This window comes from Lepidochelys kempii, chromosome 9, assembly GCF_965140285.1.
Source record: "Lepidochelys kempii isolate rLepKem1 chromosome 9, rLepKem1.hap1, whole genome shotgun sequence".
In the NCBI taxonomy this organism is placed as follows: domain Eukaryota; kingdom Metazoa; phylum Chordata; order Testudines; family Cheloniidae; genus Lepidochelys; species Lepidochelys kempii.
The window spans coordinates 14,460,074-14,484,932 of record NC_136388.1 but is presented as its reverse complement, the minus strand read 5'-3'; the positions used below and the strand labels follow the sequence as shown (position 1 = coordinate 14,484,932).

Sequence of the window (24,859 nt, the reverse complement as noted above, 5' to 3'; positions counted from 1 at the left end):
TGCCTTCAGTTGATATGGAGAACAATTGATCAGCCATCCTGTTTAGAACAGCCCTTAACATATGTGGTCCCCCCCCTCAGTCTTCTTTTCTCGGGACTAAACATGCCCAATTTTTTTCACTTTTCCTCACAGGTGAGGTTTTTTAAACTTTTTATCATTTTTATAGTTCTCTGGACTCTGTCGAATTTCTCCCCTTATTCCTAAAGTATGGCACCCAGAACTAGACACTTGGCTCCAGCTGAGGCCTAACTAGGGATGAGGAGAGCAGGAAAATTACCTACTATATCCTACATTTGACACTTCTGTTCATACATGCCAGAATGATATTAGCCTTTTTCACAACTGCATCGCATTGTTGACTCATATTCAATTTGTGATCTACCGCATCTTTTTCAGCAGTACGACCACACCTCATTTTGTAGTTGTGCATTTAATTTTTCTTTCCTAAGTGTAGTACTTTGCACTTCTCTTTATTATATTTCATCTTACTGATTTCAGACCCATTCTCCAATTCGTCAAGGTCCTTGTGAATTCTCATCCTGTCCACTAAAGTGCTTGCAACCCCTCCCATCTTAGTATCATCTGCAAATTTTATAAGTATTGTGACAGGGTCAGGCCAGATGGCTACAGGAGAGTGATAGAAGGCAGATATATTAGCCCCAGGTTAAGTAGGTCCCTTTTCCCTGGATAAGGTAACAGGGAAGATTCCAGAACAATCAGGTTTCTGGAAATAAATTAAGGCAGACAGGCTGATTAGAACACCTGCAGCCAATCAAGAAGTTGCTAGAATCAATTGAGGCAGGCTAATGAGGGCACCTGGGTTTAAAAAGGAGCTCACTTCAGTGTGTGTAAGGAGCTGGGATTAAGAAGTGCAAGAAGCTGAGAGTGAGAAGGTGTACTACTGGAAGACTGAGAAGAACAAGCATTATCAGACATCAGGAGGAAGGTCCTGTGGTGAGAATAAAGAAGGTGTTGGGAGGAGGCCATGGGGAAGTGGCCCAGGGAGTTGTAGCTGTCATGCAGCTGTTACAGCAGCCACTGTAGACAGCTGCAATCCACAGGGCCCTGGGTTGGAACCCGGAGTAGAGGGTGGGCCTGGGTTCCCCCCCATCCCTCCATCCCTACTTGATACTGGAGGAGTTGAACTGGACTGTGGGTTCCACCAGAGGGGAAGGTCTCTGGCCTGTTCCCTGATCCACTAGGTGGATCAGCAGAGACTGTTGGGATTGTTCTTCTTCCTTTCCCCATGCTGGCCAGTGATGAATGAAACTGAGTGAATGGCAGATTTGAGCCACGAAAGTGGCCAAACTGAGGGCTGCCATGAACCTCTGAGCTGAGAAAATCCGCCAATAAGTGTAGGACCCACCAAGGCAGAGGAGGAACTTTGTCACACTATACTCTCCATTCCACTATCCAAGCCATTAATTAAAATGTGGAATAGTACCAGACCCAGGACTGACCCCTGTGGGGCCTACTAGATATGTCCTCCCAAAGGCACAAGATACCAGAGTTTCACTGGAATACTTCTAGATCAAAGGCCAGGAGGTGTGGGGAGCAGGGAGGAGAGAGGTTACTCTTTGCCATAAGATTTCTCAGTAAATTGAAAAAAACATTCTTGTCCTCCTGTGACAGCTTTTTGTTATAGTTGGCAATTTTATGTAAATTCAGTGTTTGTTTTGTGCTAAGAATTTGCTTCCCGAGACCTCCCTTTCTTATTCTTTTTGGTGACAGTAGAATGGTTACAATTTAGCTTCTGCTGCTGATGGGTGTTTTTTTAGCTTTAAGATGTCTCATTTAGTCTGGTTGCGAACAACTGAAGAATGTGAAAAACTTAGTCCTCCTACTCAAAGATCAGGCAATTATGTTTGTTTCCATATGTGTTATTTCAAATATAATTGTAGGGTAGGTTTTATATGTAGTGTTGGTTTCTAAAATACCTAAAGAATCCATGAAGCATTGACTTACATATAATGACATATACATATTTTTTGTTTTATACCTTTTGAATTTCCTCCCTGTAGTGCTTTATCTGCCTCTTTGTTCTTCTGGTGGAAAGAGGGAGGGGCAGCTAGGCATATCATCTGATGCTTTTCTGAACCAATGATGCTCTCTGATCAGTCAGCACTGAGCAAACAGAGTTTACAAAACAGAGCAACTTCTGAAATAATATACTGGCACTGAATGCAAAATCTGCCATTCAGCTGTACAGCACAACACTGAACACTTCCGTATGTCACTTTCATTTTATGTGTCACAGGAGCATAAAACTTTTATGTGGACAGATCTGTCCAGAAAAAAAGACCAGTTTCAGTACTTCACATTAGCTCAAGTATATACATAGGTTTCTTTTTGAAAGTCTGCATCCATCATGTACTTCAGCCTCTGGTCATCACATGGATGGACAGTTGTCTTAAGCATCAATTATGCTCTGCTATTCATAAAATATAATTTATTTTATGAATTGTCACCACAACTACAGTTGTTACAATGATTATGAACATCACTTGCAACTGCAGCACACATGACCTTTTGCTGTCCACAGAGGTCAGAAACATATGGAGTTCCTCTTCTGGTGTAAATTGGTGTGACTTCATTACTCCACTAAAGGAACTTTGATGCACACCAGCTGAGACTCTCACCCATCCACTAAACAGCCAAGTGATGATATCAAAACATTGCATGTGCCTTTTTTAAAATTGAGGATTGGCAATGCCCTTGACACTAATAGGAAGAGTGAAATACACAAGGGAAGATGGCTGCAAATCAACAAATCTACCCCAGGACTCACCTGGGCAGTGGAAGTGTCAGAAACAGCATAAAAATAAATGATTTTTCCTGATGTTAATGGAAATTATCTCATTGTTTTAGAAAACATTTATTAGGACTCTAGTCTCCACTCAGTAGAGTGTATGGTTTTATACATTAGCATAATGGGAAGTTAGTTACCTACATGCACTTAGGTGACACCAGGGTCTCATCAGCAGGGTATACTTTAAACTTTATTACAGCATTCTTTAACTAAAAAATAATAATGGCAAAAATGCATCCCTTTGTCAGCAATTGAATGAAATTAATAAACGTTTGAAACCTTTAAGCAACTAGAAAATGAGCTCAAGGTTCTTTGCGGTCACTGGTTAATGAAGCTCTATTAGGTGCCGTTTGAATGAAGTCAAAAAATTGACACGTGGTGTGTGTAAAAAAAGCATTTCTTATGATTTAAAATGTCAGTGTGGCTATTGTGACCATGTTTTTGAATAGGATCAGGATGCTGGGTTCAGTCAGAGAGGGGGCCCCAAAATTGAGACTCCCACTACTTTGCTCAGCAAGTATTCCAGAGACCTTCTTTCAGTCAATCGGTAATTTTTTCACGGACGACATCTAATCTATGAGTATAAATTACTTGCACTCTTATTATTCCTTAACTGAGGTGCACCAATGTGAAATTACCATAGATGTTGCTGGAATGATTCTAGCCTCAATTAACTTGGGTGGAACTGAAGCCTTCCCCTTCCTCCAAACTGGGGACTAATGTTTGACATCTTGTATTTATTTAAATTCTTGCTACAAAATTAGAAAGAAATCTGTGTGTGATCAGGTGTTTTATAATTATGTTCTTGAGCAAAATGCAGGGTTTGTACATACTACTTGTATTTTAATGTATAAACTTTGCATGCTACTGTTTTGCTCAACAGATGTGCAGACAGCGGTAGCTTAATCTCTTGGGATTTTGTTTGTGAAGAATACTTTAATAGCAGTCATTTTTTTCTAAAGTGGCATTTACAGCCTGTTATTTTTATTTCAAAAAGCTGCATTCAGGATCATCCCCTTTCAAATTTTGCTATACGGCTTCCAGACTTTAATTCACAAAATGTGAATAAAATGTGGATTGCAATGGGGGGAAATCATTTGGAATAGCTATTACATCTTACATTAACCAATGATAAATACAGAAGCTGCAGACAGTAAAGCGTCCATGACAGTAAAGCATCCATGGTAGACCAGGATGTTTGGTAGGAAAAAGCAGGCATGTGATGTGGCACAGTAACTTCTTAATTACTTGATATTTTGGCTACCAATGATCACAACTAAAGTACTGAAAACTGAAGACCAAAGAGTTAGAGATGATGCCTCAAATATTGGTAAACTGTCAGGGTCCTTGTCACCATTCCTGGTGCACAGTTCATATAATGATGGATGCAGTATAACAATCTAGATAAGTAGGTAAGTCCATAGATTAGATAGATCCCTGACCAGGGGGCTATATCCCTTTGTTTGAATAAGAATAGATGTAGTAGCTCTGTCCTCATGAACACAAATGCCAATCGTGCTAACCTGCTTTCTTTGTGGTGGATCTGTGTGATAAGGACTGGTATCTGTTTCACCTAGCCTCCTTTTTCCTTTAAAATTCAGGGCTGAAATTGAATTGATGTTTTATCTACCCACCTACTTTATGAAAGTTGGTGCCCATTCTTCTTAAAAGAAAGCTAAAATAACTATAAATTGAGCTGTTGCCAACTGGCAATATTTTTGATAAAAGACAAATTTGCTGTGGAGTTGTTTTTAAGTGACAGAGTGCTCTCTTGTAGTCTCTCTTTCTCTCTCATTTTCCTAAGTCTTGGGTACCATAGCACATTAGCTAGTGTGGGTTCCAGACCACAGGAAGGTCATAAGGTCGGTCAACTATGCAGTCCCTCTAGGGAGTGAGGTAAATTGTTGCCATAGCAGTAAAAGAATTGCTATGCATTCTGTAGGGATGTTAAGCCAAAAAAAAATAAGAGTGTTTACTCAAGTGTGTTTCAACAAGTATGTCTCAGAATGAATGACTGATCTCAAAGAATAAGATATAGTGTGATGGGTTGGGTCACAGAAACCCCCTTGGGACTGCCACCTGATGTGCTGAGACTACCTCTGAGCCCGTTCTCCCTGGCAGCTTGGGACTTCAGTACCCAGTCTTGTTGAGCCAGACGTGCTAGCCTGCTACAAGCACAGACCCAGGTCTCAACTACGTCCCCCACAAGCTGCAGACTTAACTGAAAACAGCTTAAGAAGTGCTCCTGTCTCTAGCACCCAGAAATCCAGTTCCCAATGGGATCCAAACCCCAAATAAATCTGTTTTACTCTGTATAAAACGTATACAGGGTAAACTCATATATTGTTCACCCTCGATAACACTGATAGAGAGATGTGCACAGCTGTTTGCTCCCCCAGGTATTAATTACTTGCTCTGGGTTAATTAATAAGTAAACAGTGATTTTATTAAATCTAAAAAGTAGGATTTAAGTGGTTCCAAGTAATAACAGACAGAACAAAGTAAATTACCAAGCAAAATAAAACAAATACACGCAAGTCTAAGCCTAATACAGTAAGAAACAAAATGCAGGCAAATCTCACCCTCAGAGATGTTCTAATAAGCTTCATTCACAGACTAGACTCCTTCCTAGTCTGAGTCCAGCAATCACTCTCCTTCCCCCTCCCCCCCCCCGCCCCGTAGTTACTGTCCTTTGTTCCAGTTTCTTTCAGGCATCTCTTTGGTGTGGAGAGGTTATCTTCTGAGCCAGCTGAAGACAAAATGGAAGGGTTTCCAGGGCCTTTTATACTCATAATCATATTTCTAAAAAGCATTATGGGGTGCAATGTCACATATAGTATAATTAAACCAGACATCATTTTTAAAAAGAGATGCTTACGTCTTTATTTTTAACTTGATTATTTAACTCATGGTAATACAGTATGAGTATGTCAACGTTTTCAAAAAGCAAACTCTGAGGTTCACATTAGCACCTGAATTTCTGAACTCAATTGGATGATTGCACATTCCAATGGCTGTTTAGGATCTAACTACATTTGTGCATGCTATTACAGTAATTGCACACACATTTTTGCAGGCAGATTCCTGACCTCCCTTTCTTCAAATCTGACTCATCAGGTTATATACTAACATTGGATCCTCATCACAGAGCCTCCCAATGTTGAGTTACTGTTGTATCAAAGAACCTGAAAGTGGCTTGTTCTTCACATTTTTAAAGCATTGTTATAAGAATGACCACCAAAAGTGTCAATCTGCATTTCACCATCTCATCGATCCATATGCATTTTCAGAAGCCTTCGGAAGTGATTAATACTAACCAAAATCCATATTAACAGCCAGATCAGCCACTACAAATCCAAGATTATTTCATGTTTTAACATGAGGGAAAACTGTTCTGCAGCCCTGCAGAGATCAGCAGAAGTTTTCAATTTAAAGACATTACTAAGCAAATCTAAACTGGACCAATGCACATTCTAAACAGTCGCATGTCTAATTAACTGTCCCATGACACAATAAACTAAAATGAACATTTTCAATTTACGGTCAGTAGGAGCTGGGGATGAATCAGGCTGCCTGAATATAAATTTAAGTGCCTCTGTTTGGCCTAAAATCCCATCCTCCACAGCATCTTCTAACCATGAGAGCTCTGTCAACCTACCATTTTTCATTTGGGAAAAATTTTTCTGCGAAAGCTAAAATTTCATAAAAATTGAAGTTCTTGGCAAGTGCACAAGTTTGGGTTATTTTCTGGTCTCTTCTCAAAACTGATTTAAATTCCCAATGTTTTAAAGGGCTTCCCGTATGGATCAGATTATAGAATAAGAACCTCATTTCGTCACAGATTCTTAAGGAAAAGGAAACAGCTGGATGGGAAGGGAGACTTTTTCAGCAGATCTCGGCTCTTTTATTATAAAGATTCTTGACCTTATAGAGTTGAGAAGGCTTTTGACTCCATGTCTATCCAGTGTTTATTGATATTCTCCATTACACCAAGCTATCATGGCCCATAGTTGTTCTACCCAATAATATCCAGTAAGGTCTGAACGTTCCAGTCCTTCATGTATAATTCGGTCAATATGTAATATGCCATGTGTCCATTTTTGCCACTGAAAATTGATTCTCATGTTGCTCAGTAGGCAAGGGGTAGGCATTTGATTCAATGTTCTGTGTACTGCCTAACACCATATCTTGGTATTTGAGATTGATAGGATTGGAATAGTGGGGCAACCATGATATAATTATGAGAGAAAAAGAGGTAAAGCCTTCTTCAAGGAAACTGTTTTCTCCCACTAAATAGGCAAGTGACAAAATATGGCATCCTGAAAATATTTCAGGTGGGAGTTTCAAATCTCCTAAGAACATTGGATTAACCCTGCTCCAATTGAAAGTAAAACTCCCCATTAACTTTATGGGAGGAGAGTTAGGCCAGCATTACAAATCTCACCCATTATGTTTGTGAGTTGGTGGTTTATTTTTAGGGATTTGGTTGGGGCTGTGTTTAGGTTGGGGATGGTCTGTGTTCCAAAGGATTGGTATATGATTGATTTTTTTTTTGTATTATACACATTGCCCTGCTATTAGGATTTGCTTTGGGCCATGTTGTCTGGTTTTATTTTTATTAAGGTTTTCAGAGGTGTTGGGTTATGAGAGCATTGTTATTGTTTTATTTACTGTGGAGCACTCTTCCATTGACATAGCTGCATTTACACTGTGGGTTTTGTTGGCATAGCTGTTTCAGTCAGGAGTAGGGTTTTATTCATAACCCTGACCAAGGTAGCTGCCAATGTAACTTTTCAGTGTAGACCAAGCCTAAGATCCAAAGTAGAGGAAGTTTCTTTCCTTGTTTTAAAGGACTCCAGTTGCTGGGGCTTTTTTTGTGTCACCTGTGACACTAAAAGAAAATGAGGAATAAAACCCAAAGGAGGCGGAATTTCTTTTTGTTGTTTCAAAGACTGCCACAGCTGTAGCATTTTTGTGACCCCTGGCCTATCCCACCAACACTACTCAAAAGGAGTTGGCACCCAATAGTGCACCTTAGAGATCCTCATAATTTGTAAAAACATAGATGAGAATTAATTCAATGCTATGCTTTTCTCCATGAGTACTTTCAGAATGCTAGGCTGAGCCAAAAGGGTACCATTTTCTTTTAAGTGCCTATATTTAGCATGTGGACCTTTCGCAATTAGCTGATTAGGTTCTACAAATAGTTGTTTTGGCAGCAGGAATGGGGATTTCCTGAGGCCAACTACTTGTGCAGTAGTGCTGAATATTGGACTTGTTAAGAAATCCTACCTCCCAGCTGCAGCACGTTAGGGTCCAGTAAGTTAATGAGTTAGTGCAGTTGCTTTGCATTGCTCATAATATGGCTTATTGTTCGTAAGCTTAACTTTTCAATACTGTTCTTCCAAAAGCAAAACTGAAATCATGTAGATAAAATAGCTGAACTGTTTCCTAGTATTTACAGGTTGAGTAAGGCTGTGTGTGAATATTGGGATATCTTTTTGGAGTCCAAAACGTTTTTCAAGTCAGCCATGTTCACACCCCTTTCTATTCACTTTTCCATGAACTTTTATAGGGATAGATTTTATTACAATAACTCTTAGGTAATGGCTGTTCTTTGCGCCAAATCTTGTAATCACCTACAAACAAGGGCATAGCCTATTTGTCTGAAAGATGCTTGCCCCCAGTTTATAACATTTCAGTCATGAAATTGCAGAGCATAAACAATACCATATGACTTAATTGACCAGTGACACACAATGAATATTTAAAATACATATACAAAGTGAATGTTTACGTACAATTCAGAGATTGAAATATGTTCACATACATGGTTTGCTGAACAGCTACATAGAATCCATATCTGTTCATTGATATTTTGCAAACAGCAATAAACATGTATCCTGCAGTTTGCCCAGGTACAATGGTGACCCAGGTCTCCGTACTGATTTATTAATCTCATTTTCTACTTACAAATCCAAAATAAAATTAGTATCTCTAGAGCTGCTTATGTGATCCTTCAAGATGCAGGTTGCTATGTAAGTGTAAGTACCGTCAGTGTCCATTCCATCGTTGACAGTCAATAAAGAATGTATCTGCTTATTAATCCTAAAACATATAATGATTTAGTCTGTTTTTGAACATCTCACAGAACTAAAATAAAATCCTTCAGTTCTTAAATCATTCACCTACTTGTAATCTGTATGTGTTTGGCATGAATCTACAGAAATAGGAAGACTCTCCACTTGTATTACAATCACACTGTCTTTTGCATATAAAATGCATTTGATACAAGAAATAAGTTCGAGCAACATTTTCAGAAGCCTTGTTTATAAGATCTGGAACCTGATATATGTTGCAGACACCTGATTGTGGAGGAAGACTTTTTAAATTCATTTTATGTTTTATGGACTCTTTCTACTTTTTCAGTATTGTGATTCCTAGTTTGCTAGTTGCTTTATCCTTTCTCCATTAGTAAAATATTCTGTTAATATTAAGGATATGCTGCCTGTGTAGCTGCAAGCCCCATTCCAGAGCCTGGCAGCTGCAACACAATGCCATCCAAGATCGCCTGGTCAGAGCCATCCTGCCACCCATAGGGAAGGTTGCCGTGAACTCCACCATCCCCGGAACTAACAGCCAACTGCGATTGGACAGCGTCATCACCAACAAGGACCAGAAGAAGATCATCATGGTGGATGTCACAGTGCCCTTCGAGAATAGGACCCTGGCTTTCCACAATGCCCAAGCTCAAAAGGAGGAGAAATACTCCCCTCTTGCCAAAACCTTGAGAGCTAAGGGTTACCAGGTTCAGACACACGCGCTGATTGTCAGAGCCTTGGGCGCATGGGACCCCAGTTACGAGTGAGTGTTGAGAGAATGCGGAATCGGTCAGTGCTATGCTCGGCTGCAGCAACTCATGGTGTCGGACATTGGTAATACCAGGAGGGATGAGCTAGACTGCCAATGAGAAGCGCCGTCAGGAAAGTAACCGAAATACTTTCCTCATGGATTGTATTTTCTAAATGGACAACTTACCCGAAATGCTCAATTACTGAGGGACAATCTTTACTCATTGATATATTTTGCTTTCCACAACCAACTCTCTGTACAACTTTTCATGAGTGATGTACCCGAGTACTTAGACTCTAATATCTAAACTATATTGTTAAATTTATTCACCTAAATTTGGGTTATTGCTGATTATGTACTATATGTATCATATGACTTTTTAAAACAAACTTTGTATTTATGGATAATCTAAGCACTATACCCAGATGTAGAAACACTCTTTTCTCAACCTATGTATTATATAATTTTTTTAACATTAGCTTTAATAAAAAAATTTAATCTGAGACTAGGAATCCGGTGTAACTAAATTGAACAAAATATGCCAATTAGATGTTGTATATAAGGTCTTAACACTGGAGAACTGCTGGCCTAGCATTTTATATCTCTAGCCTGTTCCTTCCCTGGGCAATAAACCTCAGCACTGACCTAAAACAAACAAATGCACCTCTAAATGTAGCATAGCTCAGATCTCTCTGCAGCAAGGCCTATTAGCTTTCCATGTAGTTTACAGTTGGGGAAGGTCTGTTAGAATGAATGTGAGAGCATTTGACTGAACACTAAATTAGTGCTATTCATCTGAAGTCAAAATAGAAGACTAGAGCAATGAACAATAGTCATGTGTATTATAAATATTTGTTTATTACTGTAGAATTTTAGTAATACTAACTAGTAACAGGTTTCAGAGTAACAGCCGTGTTAGTCTGTATTCGCAAAAAGAAAAGGAGTACTTGTGGCACCTTAGAGACTAACCAATTTATTTGAGCATGAGCTTTCGTGAGCTACAGCTCACTTCGTCGGATGCATACCGTGGAAACTGCAGCAGACTTTATATACACACAGAGAATATGAAACAATACCTCCTCCCACCCCACTGTCCTGCTGGTAATAGCTTATCTAAGCTATTATTATTATTAAGCTATTTATTACCAGCAGGACAGTGGGGTGGGAGGAGGTATTGTTTCATATTCTCTGTGTGTATATAAAGTCTGCTGCAGTTTCCACGGTATGCATCCGATGAAGTGAGCTGTAGCTCACGAAAGCTCATGCGCAAATAAATTGGTTAGTCTCTAAGGTGCCACAAGTACTCCTTTTCTTTTTTAACTAGTAACAGTGATTAGGCATAATCTGACAAAACAGAACATATCAGGTACAGTGGACCAAAGTCTGCCCTCACTCACTAGTCGTTAAGTCATTGGAGTGACTCTGGACTTACTGTGGTGTAACTGTGCGCAGAAATTAGTCTAGTACTTCTTTTCCTATTATATTATACATAACTTGCTGTTGTCATCCCACATTATGAAAAAGGCTGGACAAATAGGACATCTCCATTTGACCATCACGAGCTGTGTGAAAATTTCACCCAGCCCAATAAGAATTAAATGTGTAATGAAATCTAGTCTGAACAGTGTTACTTGTTTTAAATGAAAGTTTGGCTTCTTTTGCATACTAATAATTATAGTAATAAAAAATAGTGGACTGCTGTCCTCTAGAAAGGTTATATATATATATATATAATTTAATCTGATTGTGCTTCTGCTTTTACTATTGGTCTAGCAGGTGAAGATCTACATCTGCAAGCTCAGATTCATATCTGTCTCTCTTAAACAAAGTTTAAGAACAGACTAAGGGATGGTCCAAGTTCCGTAGCCACCCCCAGCCAGCACTGGGGATTGAACTGGGGAGCAGAAGAGCTAAAAGCATGAAGCTCGCCAGCTTGAGTCGAGAAGCACATTCCGTAGCTTGGGGCTGTAACACATTCACATCTTCTGTGGATAAAGTGCATGGGGACTACTGACCAATGTGTTATTCACATCGCAAGAACTGCAGTTACTGACTTTCTGCCTGAGAAGAAGGGGATTTGATATTGGGAAGGCGAGTGATAGAGGAATAGAAGTGAAAGAATGAAAAAAAAGGGGTAAGGGCCTGTTGAAAGGGAAAGGCTGCCAATAGGGAATTAAGCATAAAGGGAAGAGGAGCAGTAGCTGAATGTCCAAAAGGGTATGGGGGAACTAGAAGGTGGAATGGAGCCTTCTTATCTTGTCATCTCTTCCCCCAACCCATGCTGGACAACTGTTATTTGGCTGCAGATGAATATCAGTATTTTGGTCAAAATTTATCTAAGTTCTTGTTCAGTAGAAGCCACATGATTGTACAACTCTGAATTAAATATCTTGTCACAACCTTCAGGATTAAGAGTTCACACTTGGGTGCCTAAAATTTGGCACATTGTAAAAAAAAAAAAAAAAAGTGACCTGTTTTTCGGAGAGTGTGGACATCCCAGCTCAAAATTACTTCATTCAGAGTTGAATGTGCTCAGCCTCTCTGTACATCAGAACACTTGTATTTAGGTGCCTAACTCTGGACCTGTTCCAATGCCGGTGAAGTCAGTAGGAGTCTTTTAATTGACTTCAGCGGGTGTGGAATCAAGTCCTTTATCACAAAGCTTGAAATCATGGCCTTAATGTTGCTATGCATTAAGAGAAGAAATATTCTGAAACCTTTCTTCTCTTGCATTGTATCCATTTCTCACTGGAAAGGTGCATCAATTACAGTAAAGCCTGATCCTCCTCTGTTGGCTTTTACTACACATTGTGTTCTGTATTTCTGCAGTCACTCTCCTGTTGACTTCTAGAGTCAATGGTCATCTCTCTCTATCTATGTAACAGAGTCCATAAACTCAGCTTCTCCCTGTTTAAGCCCTGGTATTTTGGGTAACAAAAGGGATATTTTTAAAAGGACATAGTAGCTAGCTGTTATAAATAAGGAATCTTTTTTCTTCCTTCCCCATCAATATGATACACAGTTATTATTCTGAATTTAAGTCTTAAGAGCTGCATGTATTGCTGTTGATGTGACAGTGTGAGTGATGAGGTTTGTTAGAGAATTGTTGTATGCTTTCTTCTGGAAAAGTACTGTAAACTTTTTTGTTTAGCATGGTGATCTCTGCATCAAAGGAGAGTTAAATTAGTGTAACTTTAAGTAGAACAGAGGACCCACTAATATGTAGTTCATGTGGAGATAATTGCTTTAATGGTGGTACTTCTCTACAGGGCCCTCATTGAAAGGCTGTTACATTGTCCATTTTGTGTGCGTGAAATCAGTTTCATACACAAATGGAGGCTTTTGGTTTTCCTTAAAATGCTGATATTATTTAAACCTTTGCTCAAAAGACTTTATAAGCTGTGCATGAGACCAACGGGACCCATGGGGTCCAAGATAAAAACGAATAGGATCTTTTCTCGGATGTGTTTATTGTTCAGCTTTTAGAGTCCGCTGCCTAATGGTAACAATCACAAGTCTTTAATAAACAAAAAACCGAAATTCCTGTGCTGACTACAGGAAAAGCATTCTTTCTCCACCTGATACAATTCCCAAATGACTATGAGGAAACAAGTTATGTGCTCCCTGGTTTACATCTAAGCTCCTATCTATTTAATGCTAGGGGGTTACTAGAGAAGCTCAAATTGCCTTGTGTTTCCTTTAATGCAGACTCAGTTAACCCAGGTTAGTGGACGTGGGTTGGAGCTCAGGGAGTAGGAGAGTCACTCAGGTTGTACAGCTCTGTCTGTCCTCTGACATAAATTGAATCTTTTTGGGAGTAAAGCGAATGGGAGAGAAAAGAGGAAAAAAGGAGGCAATGTGGTAATACAGGGAGTACCTACACCACAATCAATGGATTCCAAAATTGAGCAGTCACCCCTCTGGCATGCACCAAACACACATCTGCATATGCAGATTGGGTCCCAGCTGACTCCTATGCTTACATAAATTGCTGCAAAACAGGCATGCACCAAGTTTTTCAGACATAATCCTTTTAACACACACAGTCAGAAGCTAAACATTTGACCTTACAAATGTTGTGGTGTTCTATTCAAATTTGTGTTATTATTTTTTGTTAGTTGCATTCCAATAGTGCCCACAATGAGAAAGGAACTGCTCACATACAGAAAAACATGGTCCCTTCCCCAAAGATTTTACTCTCAATGTATTACTATTAAAGCCATAGGTCCTTACTGACTTATTTCCAGTCTCATTCTGCAATGAGCATATTATCCTGTATTGTACCTATACAATTCTCACATTCATTTATCATTGTTAATATTACAATGAACAGCAAAGGATTTACTGTAGCGAGGATGAGTCACTTGTAAATTATTGCCAAGTGGATATAAAAAATGATGTATTTACAGAGTACTTAGCTCCATTTACATTTGAAACATTACTGAGAAGATAACAGAGCAACAAGCGTAATCTGAGGAGCGTATGCTAAACCTTTTCTCTTGTTCCTTTACATTTGCAGGTTTCTTGAGTACTGGGGATCAAGCAGCAAAAGGAAACTATGGCCTCCTTGATCTAATCCAGGCTTTGCGATGGACTAGTGAAAATATTGGGTTCTTTGGTGGTGACCCATTAAGAATAACTGTTTTTGGATCCGGTGCAGGTGGTTCATGCGTCAATCTATTGACTTTATCCCATTATTCTGAAGGTAACCGTTGGAGCAATTCAACCAAAGGTATTATGCAGGTTGCAAATATTGACAATTTTGGTGTCTGCATGCCACCACCATTAGTACTATGTGATGCTCTGTATTTCTCTCTCTGTTTCTATGGCCTGCTGAGTTCAACTCAGTAATAATCTGGCTTTTTAAAGGCTGTAATAGCTGCCTTTCTCCTCAACTCTTCTGTGCACGTTTAAATTTGGGGTGACTTTCTTTCTGTTTCTTTGTGGAGCTTCGTAGAAACACGTTTGCAACAGACTTCTGAACAGCACACGCACAGTACATCATTTTTGTCTCTTTTCTTTCCTACCTAAGGGTGTCCTCTTTGGAAAACCAGTCGGTGATGCTCACAGTAGATGAGGTCGACTATATTCAATCAGTCATCAAAGGCATGTTTAGTTTCTCATGAGGAGCAGGATTTAAAGAAAAATAAAACGACATGGTTCCTGTTTTCAAGCTAGTGGCTGAGATGCTTCACAGTATTATCTAGTGGGAAGGGGAAAGTGCCTAGTTCAGAAATCTTTTGTCTGAAACTGCATGAATTTCACTTGCTGTCTTCTGAGAAAAGAATGTTTGCATGCGTGAGCCAAAATTGTCAAAGCATCAAGGTCACAAATTAATTTTTTTTGCCTATATGTGTTTTTTCTAATCTATAACTATCACCTCTTCTCTAATTAAGTTAAAGCAAACAGCAGGAAATTTAAAATGTTGTTTGAGTACAAAAATCTTTTTTTCCTTCCATTTTGGCTCCAGAGTTCCACACACTTTTTTTCTCATTTGCACGGCCACTGCTTATTGATCACATTGCTTCTCTAACACCATCCTGTCATTATCCGTTTCACATATATTGTTTAGACTTAGTGGGCAGATGACAGAAAACCCTTGTTGATGGAGTCTGGAGAAACACATAAGGCCTCATTTTCCTCCGATTTACATTGGTGAACTCCCTGGAGGGCCTGATTGTACACTCGTACTGGAGTAACTCCACTAACATCAGTAGAATTTACTTCTCATCGAGCACCTAATCCAAAGCCTATTGGAGTCAATGGAAAGGTTCCCACTAAGTCTCAGTGGGCTTTTGGATCTGGCCTTACAGTGATGTAAATGGGAGAAGAATCAGGCCAATTCTCTTTTATGTAAACAAAACTATTGTGGAAAATAGATTCCTAGGACAGTGGGTTTAATTTAAAAAATTATTTTAAAAATTATTTAAAATAATTATTATTTTTATTTATTATTATTTTTAGAAAATAATTTTTAACCATTTCCAGCCAAAGACCACTTTTCACTTTAATACTTGAAATACCTTGAAGCAGAAATGTAGAATCCACGTATAAATTTGACACTCACAATTATATAGGTCTTTGCACGTTAACCTGTGACATGTTTTGTAAAATGGCATTTTAAGCCAGTAGTTTACCAGTCAGACCTTAGCCTAAGCATAGTGCCCATAACCATGTGTAATCTCTGGGTCATATCATGCCATCAGTTTTTCAGCAGAACTCACAGTGTGGGTCATCTGTGGCATAGTGGATTGAGGATGGGGCTAAGAGTCAGGAAACCTGGTTTCCATTCTCTGCCAATGACTGACCATTTGGCCTTCGGTTTAATTACAAGTAACTGATGTAATGCTGAACACTATATGCTTTTATCTGGAATGACCCATCAGTCATGATGTGCATCTTGTCAGCTAACTCTACACAGTCATGTTGTAATGCTATAACATTTTGTCAAAAGCGCAAGCCCATTTACTGTCTGCTGAGTGCCTACTTGACTGCTCTCATCTCCCACTGAACAGAGCATTCTTCAGGGGTCGGGAGACACTCAGCACTTTGCAAGATGGAGATCTCAAATAATTTGTTTTGGCTACCCCATATGCAAAATGGGAACCATAGTGCTTATCCATCTCGGTAAAGTACTTTGAAATCTGTGGATGAATAAATGCAAATGATTATTTACCTCAGCGAGACCTTGACATACAAACGATAGCAAAGTGTGGCCCATTATGCCTTAATGTCATTTTAATATCAGCCTACAGCCCCTTGAGCCACGAGTGTGAATATTTCCTGATAGAAATCTAATTCACTTCCTTTACTGTACATTGTTGTTGGCAGAAATCAGTTACAGTATGAAAATTACTTTTCTCTGTCATCCATTCTTCACTAACATGGTTCAACAGAAGTATTTCTTTAAAGTAACTGAATTGAGCTTTATGACTAGAGGACTTGACGACTTTTAACATAATCTGGCCTTTTATGTGCAATTTAGCAAGCTATAATGTTTATCTCAGTACTTTCTTACCATGTAACTGACTCTTTCTCTAATTGGTATAGAAAATAATTCTAAACAATTTAAAAAAAGAGATTTACACAGCATGCACATAAAATGAAGCTACGTTGCATTAAGAATTACATCCTAGTGAAAATTCCAATTTGGTACTCTGCTGCATGTATTCTACTGGCCAGATCCTCAGCTGGTATAAATCACTGTAGATCCATTGACTTCAAGCTGATTTACATCAACTGAATATCTGGCCCTATAAATATTATTTTTTCTCTGGATCTAATTCTGCGGTTCTGCTTTGTTTTTACTCAGCTCTTACTCAGACAAAACTCAGTTATGACTCATCTCATGAATCTAGAGATGCACTTGAGCCATATATTTCAGTCCACATCCAGATTCTACTAAAATGAAAGTTTTGCCTGAGTAAGGGCAGAGTAGAGACTGAGTAAGGACCTCAGGGTTTATAATCTTCAAGGATCGTAAAACTCCCCAAAGACCTTTTTTTAAAATGTTTTCATGCAAGCAATTAATTCTAACTAGCATTTGAGCATGGTCCTGATCCTGCAGTGTGATTCAGGTAGGCCCTAACTCAGGCTCTGTGCAGTGCCTGAGTCCACCCGCACATCACATTGCAAGATGAAGGCCATAATTTGTATTTGTAAAGAGCCAGATTCTTAGATGAGCCAAGCAGCTGCAACTCCTGTTCACTGGAGGTACTGGCTGATGTGCAGGATGTGCCCCAAAGACATTTTGTTTGTGTAAGTCAATGACAGAGGGTCAGATGTTGCTTTCAAAAGTTGCCTTCAGTTATCTTACTGCAAATCCTTAGTATCTCTACTGATGTCACTAGAATTACTCCAGATTTGTACTGGTGTAAATAAAAGCAGATGTTGGCCAAATATGCTTTATGTTAGTGTAATGTGTAGATGTCAAGGGGCATTTTGCATAAATTATAGTTAGCTATGAAATATAGGTCAGATTACAAAATATTTTCCAATAGACTGCATAATTGCAAATTGTTTGGTGTCCTTCCGTTGTAGAACTTGTGGTGATGCAGAACATTTTTTAAAAGGTTAAAACTATTTAGCAAGAAGGGTAAAATATAGTGCCTAATATGGACTAAATTATGATTTCCTAGGAGTGTGGAGTAGAAGATCCTTTCCCACTTCATTGCACAGGGGCCAAACTCAAAATTCCTGTTGGAAGTAGAGCTCCCCGAAGGGAATGGGGAAGGGGTGAAGTGATGCCATGGCCCAACACAGAGGGGAGCACCAAATATATGGGATCAGCCACTCTAGTGTTATCCCTTCAGGACAGAATTCCCCATAAAACCCTTTCATACATGCCTAGTACATGAGCCATGGCTTAGCACTGGGATGAAATCCTGTCCCACTGAAATCATTGGCAAAACTCCCGTTGACTTTGGTGGGGTCAGGATTTCACCCATGATGTGGACAAAGATACCTAAAGGTTAAAAAAAAAAAAGCAATTCAAACAGGGCTTCATATATTTATGAGCAGAGCTTTTGGTCCAGATTCTACTCTCAGTAACACCAGAGTAATCCGGAGTAATTGCACTGATGTCAGTGGAGTTACTTCAGGTGTACACATGTATAAGTGACAGCAGAATCTGCCCCATCCACCCCATCTCTCATAAATGAAAACTTGAGTAAATGTTTAAATTCTAAGTCACAAAGCAATATTTTAGGATATTCAGTATAAAACATCATTTTCCTTTTTTATTTAAATGTGATCACCATAAACCTTAATTAAAAACAGGACCTTTTACAAGAAAGGATCTTGCCTCTTAGATAAATGAGTTAGGAATGCTGCCCAGCACTGTGTATGGCTTCAGAATATAAAATTTGTTATAATACCCAATTGAGAAGACCTGTACATCTCAAGCCAAGTTCAATCCTAAACAGAATCTATAAAAACAGTCTATTAGGTCCTATTCAGACTTCAATTTAAAACATGGTCATACACATGCAAGCTGCTGATAACTTGAACAGTATCTAAGAAATCAGTCAAATGCAGGGTATAATTCACTTTTCCTCCAACCTGATAAAATAATTTTAGTATTATGGGTTTTTCAAAGCAAACAGGGTTATCTTGAACAAGATATGGCATCAGACAATTTCTCCCACTCTTTCGGCTTCCTGAGTTACTCAGGTATAGGTCCTCAGTTGCTATAAGTTGGTATTTGCATGAGTTTTACTTATCTATTGGTCTAGGATTTATATACATATGTGCATTTTTTTGTACACGTTAGATGTGGATACAGCAACAAGCAGAGTTTACTTTCTGTATTGCATTTATTTATTAGTCATTTTTTTAAAAATGGTAAAAGATTTCCTATTGTCCCACAAACCTAATCTAAACATTAAACAGCTACATGCTTATAAAGGTCACCTCAGTACTTTTAAAATATTTTTCCCCCCACAGGACTTTTTCAAAGAGCAATAGCTCAAAGTGGAACAGCTCTCTCCAGCTGGGCAGTTAGTTTCCAACCTGCAAAATATGCCAGGATGTTGGCTACAAAAGTTGGTTGCAACATGTCAGACACTGTAGAATTGGTAGAGTGTCTACAAAAGAAGCCTTATAGAGAACTTGTGGACCAGGACATTCAACCAGCACGATACCACATAGCCTTTGGACCAGTAATTGATGGTGATGTGATACCAGATGATCCTCAGATATTGATGGAACAAGGAGAATTCCTCAACTATGACATCATGTTGGGAGTTAACCAAGGGGAAGGTTTAAAATTTGTTGAAAATATAGTTGATAGCGAAGATGGCATATCAGCTAGTGATTTTGACTTTGCTGTTTCCAATTTTGTTGATAATTTATATGGATACCCTGAAGGCAAAGATATATTGAGAGAAACTATTAAATTTATGTATACTGACTGGGCAGACCGACACAATCCGGAGACAAGAAGGAAAACTTTGCTAGCTTTGTTTACTGATCACCAGTGGGTTGCACCAGCAGTGGCTACAGCAGATCTTCACTCGAATTTTGGATCGCCTACATACTTCTATGCCTTCTACCATCATTGCCAAACAGATCAGGTACCTGCTTGGGCAGATGCAGCCCATGGGGATGAGGTTCCTTATGTACTGGGAATCCCTATGATTGGTCCTACTGAATTATTTCCCTGTAATTTCTCCAAAAACGATGTTATGCTAAGCGCAGTGGTGATGACATACTGGACTAACTTTGCAAAAACTGGGTGAGTACTAGATAGAGAGTAATCTCATCTATAAATTGAGGACTTGATCCAGCAATCCTTTCCTATGGACTTCTGTAGGAAATACTTGGGCCAGGAAGGCGTATTTACGTGAATAAGGGTTGCGGAATTAGGTTGAGAGTTATATGTTTTTAATATCTTTCAGTTCAATTAAAAATTGAACATTCTGTTCACACATGGGGAAACTGTCCATGTGACTATTCTATACATAACAGTGTGATAAATTCTTTGTACATAAAAAAAGAAGGGCTGCAGAAAGCAGCTTCTCTGATATTTTTATCTTTTTCAATCTAATATTTAGCTTTCTCATATTACCATAGTTGGCCTTAAAAAGCGTATTCTGCTTTGTAAGATTATGATGCTTTGAGAGAGATTTCTCTGTACTTAAAATGGGGAATTCTGTTGGAACTGGTAACACTTTCAATTTTTTAAGTCTGGCCACTGTGTAAGAAATTGTAACATGTTCTATAGTGAATAAGGAACATACTGAGATCACATATAGCAGTTATAAAGTATACATCATTAAAAACAGATCATCATTTAACAAACCACAATATTTGACTGTACTCCCGTAGTGGTGGTATTTTGATTGCATAGAACGTGAAATGCCACCAACATCACAGCACATGGAAGGTTGGTCTTAAAATTATGTCCACTTATTCAAATGAATAGGCACTTATGAATGTGAGATACATGGACTAGCAAAGGTGCCAAGGACTCACCTTGTACCACTTCTCCGCGCTCAGTTTGGCTTTCAGTGAATGTGTGCTATATTAAGTTAACACACTGCCCTTTCACCTCTGAAGACCTGAGGTGTGATTTAAGTTACAAATAAAAATAAGGTTTGTGACCCCTTATCCTAGTCTCTAGTAGGCATTAATCCACATCACTAGTACCAAAGTGTAATACTGTTGACAATTTTTCCTCGAGAGAAAAGGACTAGGATGCTGGTTGGGGTACAAAGGGCATTGGGGAAGCTTGCAGTGTCCACTTGCATTGTGTTGGCTCTAACTGCTATTAGGCCTCCAATTCGATCAAAACTACATTCACTGCCCTTCCCCTCCTTCCCCCAAATAAATGTTAAAATGCAGGATCAAATCTTAATTTTATAATTGCTTCTGAAATGCAGGCTTTACATCTCAGCTTTTTTTTTATTCTAGTGACCCAAATCAACCAGTCCCACAAGATACAAAATTCATTCATACTAAACCCAATCGTTTTGAGGAAGTAGCATGGACCAGATACTCTCAGAAAGACCAACTGTATCTTCATATTGGATTAAAACCACGAGTGAAGGAACATTACAGGGCCAATAAAGTGAACCTGTGGCTGGAACTGGTACCTCATCTGCACAATCTTAACGACATTTCACAGTATACCTCGACCACAACTAAAGTGCCATCAACAGATATTACTTTCAGACCAACAAGGAAAAATTCTGTACCTGTTACTTCAGCTTTTCCTACAGCCAAACAAGATGATCCCAAACAACAACCAAGTCCCTTTTCAGTGGATCAAAGGGACTATTCCACAGAGTTGAGCGTTACTATTGCAGTTGGGGCATCTTTGCTATTCCTAAACATTTTGGCCTTTGCAGCATTGTACTACAAAAAGGACAAGAGGAGACATGATGTTCACAGGAGATGTAGCCCACAGCGTACTACTACCAATGATCTTGCCCATGCACAAGAAGAGGAGATAATGTCCCTCCAAATGAAGCACACTGACTTGGATCATGAATGTGAATCCATCCATCCACATGAGGTGGTTCTGCGGACCGCCTGTCCCCCAGACTACACACTAGCTATGAGAAGGTCTCCTGATGATATTCCCTTAATGACACCCAACACCATTACAATGATTCCCAACACTATACCAGGGATTCAGCCCCTACACACATTCAATACCTTTACTGGAGGACAGAATAATACTCTGCCCCATCCCCACCCCCACCCCCATTCACATTCAACAACCAGGGTATAGCCAGAGAAGATGAAACAAACTTTATTTTTTTTGATGGATTACAGTAGGTGACATTACTGAAGATTACTTGGCTTTCAACCTACAAGACTCTTACTATTTAAATATAGAGGAATATTATGTGAATATACATATCAAGAACTTTGGGGGTTTTGAAAAAAAATGAATTGTACATATATACAAATGAACTTAAAAAAAACAACTTTGCAATTGCTTGAAGCAATTGTCCTGAATGATACTTTTTCATTCACATTCAACTGTTAATTTTTGAAGATTTAAGTTACATAATGGAATTCGGCATGTGCAACACAAACAGAAAAGAACTCTGACTGAAATTTAAAAAAAAAAAATCTATAAATATGCACAAGGGACACACTAATGGAATGTCAGATAATTTTCACCAATTTTTATTTGGAACTGTTTTATTGTGTAGTCCATATTTACACATTTGGATAAGTACACAAAGCACCAATGCTGTTAAGGCCTTAGTAGGGGGCTCATGCTGAAATCTGCCAGTCAAACAAAGAAGTTTTAAAGCCTGGCAGGTACAACATAATCACATAAGTGCTGTCAGTATAAAAGTTGTGGGAATAAAGGAAACTGGATATTTTTAGCACGATGTGCATGATAATTTATATGCTTGGTGGCTGTGCTGCTGATTAAGCCGTAATTAAAATTCTTCTCATCCCATTGGGGTTTTTAATAGAAGCTTCCTCCATCAATTGGCACAACCTAAAGAAGATTTTTTTAAAGGGGCAAAAGTAATTACAGTAAAATAATTCACAGTAGCTTCAGTAATAGAAGGAATTACAGTAGTTCTTAAAGGTATTTGATGGTATTCTCAGTATATAGGGGTGAACACTCCCTGAGTGAATCCCAGAGGGAAAAATATCTTTTTGTGTTTTTAATGTTCTCTTTCGTTTCCACCTAAATAATTTATAGAACTATAACCTTAATGGAACCTCTTTGATGAAGGATTTATAATTTGCTGTGGTTTAGTTACAATATATTTAGTTCATATTGGTAAGATAAAGTGTGTCCAAAGATTTCATTGCAAGGATATTTTTGCAGTATAAAGATGCCCCAACATTATCACTCTGATTACAGCTCTGTTATTGTTTTAACTCATGGTGCATGTGACAAAGTTTACTGCTAATATTTTAATGTAAAGTTATTTCCCTTTTTGCTATACATTATCCTTGCCATTCAAGTGAATTCACTGGATGAGATCTCTATAGAGTACAAATGTAGATAGAGAAGATCCATAACGATGGAGAGAGCCAACAAATGGAAATTTTTAAACCTGAATCTTACATTTGTTTGTGTGATTTTAAATGAATGGTCTAAAATCACAAGAAACTCTTCATTCCCCTGTTGTTTTCCAGAAACGGCATATCACGGTCCTTTCAAAATGTTTGTATATGTAATCAGATGTACATTTATATAAAAAAATGAGATGGACTTAAGAGCACATCCCTGATAAATACTTTCTCTTACCTGTACTATATTTCTATTAGACTAAAGTTATGTGATTTTTTTTTTACATTTTTTCAAATTACTAGCAATTTTGATAGTTTGTAAGATAATGCAAAGAACTCTCTCTGACAAACTAACTGCAGTAACAGAAACATTTCTTTTCAGTTACTCTTTTTCAAGAATGAAAGCTTATTACACACACAAAAAAATTGTATACTACTTGATGAAAAAATACTTTGTACTTCTTGGCCATATTACTGGTCACTGAGTGAAATAAAGATAATCTGGATAACAAATATTATTCCAATGCTAAGAGATCTGATCTTTGCTCATTAAAGAGCTAAAATGTTTATTGCTGTTTTGTCATTTTTTAATGAAGTAATGGTAACTGTCTCAAATAAAGAGTCATTTCTTAGACAAGTCTGGTTTTTGAAGACATGGATATGCCTTCTACAGATAATACAACTGCATATTTATAGGCCAATCCTACCTAAAACAGTTCCTTATAAAAATCATGACACTGTGAATGTATAATGTCACAGTGTTACATTAATTACCACTACCCACTAACTTGCCATAATTTTGCAGCCAGAAGTAAGATTTAAAAATACATACATCAAATTTAGAAAAGGCAAGGAACAGATAAATATGCAGTATTCCATTAAATGAAACTCACCTGGTTCACACTGTGAGGGTGATTAAACTTTCATAAAATGATGTTACTAGAAAGTTACCCTTCAAAGTGTGTTTAAGAACATCAAATAGACTTCAAAAGTGACACTGAAAACAAAACAACAAAAACCACTGCAGTTTCAGTCATTTTCTTTAGCTAATAAACTAATAAAAAATATACACTAACAATTAATATAATATAGATTATCATCCCCTGTTTTAAAAGGAGCATTTTTGGTAGAAGCATAAAGATTTAAGTCTTCAAAATCCAGGATGGTCTATGTGCAATTTCTGCCTGATGTGGTTGTGCTTTTAGACTGTGACCTGCCAATGTAAACCAATAAAAAGAATTGTCTGCCATCTGATAATTATTGTTTAATAGGAAGATTGTTTTTTGCTATGTTAATGAAACAAAACAAAACAAACAAAACCATGAATGGCCATAAAACAAGATATACACAAAATATGATTTCATGTGCTTTTCTTAACTTTATCAAACTCAAAATAATTTTCTACTATAATTTAATGGTGGCCATATCTATATCTATATATCTCTATATACAGTATCTGGTAATTGTTTACTTTTATTAGTTCAGAAATAAATGATTGAGGTAAACCAAGCATGACAGTATACTTTTTCTTTTCTGTCAGCCAATAATACCACAAATGTGAAAGATCAAGGCAGCAATGCAAATTTTATAACATTTTCCTGTTCAAAAATTCACATGATGCAGATACTGTGAATACAATTTTAGTTGCTACTTTATAATTACAGTTCAGCAGCTAGTTTTCTGAAAGTAAGAGGATGTCCCACTTTT

General features: G+C 38.1%; 1 protein-coding gene across 6 annotated transcripts in view; it reads left to right on the top strand.

Moving 5' to 3' along the window:
• NLGN1 (neuroligin 1) overlaps positions 1-24,409 on the top strand; it is a 459,238-nt gene extending 434,829 nt beyond the window's left edge. For all 6 annotated transcript variants that reach the window (XM_073359359.2, XM_073359363.2, XM_073359360.2 and 3 more), the window contains 3 exons: positions 14,181-14,393; positions 19,106-19,895; positions 21,074-24,409. In XM_073359359.2, coding sequence (XP_073215460.1) covers positions 14,181-14,393; positions 19,106-19,895; positions 21,074-21,896 — 1,826 coding nt within the window. In that variant the 3' untranslated portion in view covers positions 21,897-24,409. The remainder of the gene's footprint in view (positions 1-14,180; positions 14,394-19,105; positions 19,896-21,073) is intronic.
• Positions 24,410-24,859: the final 450 nt, after the last annotated feature.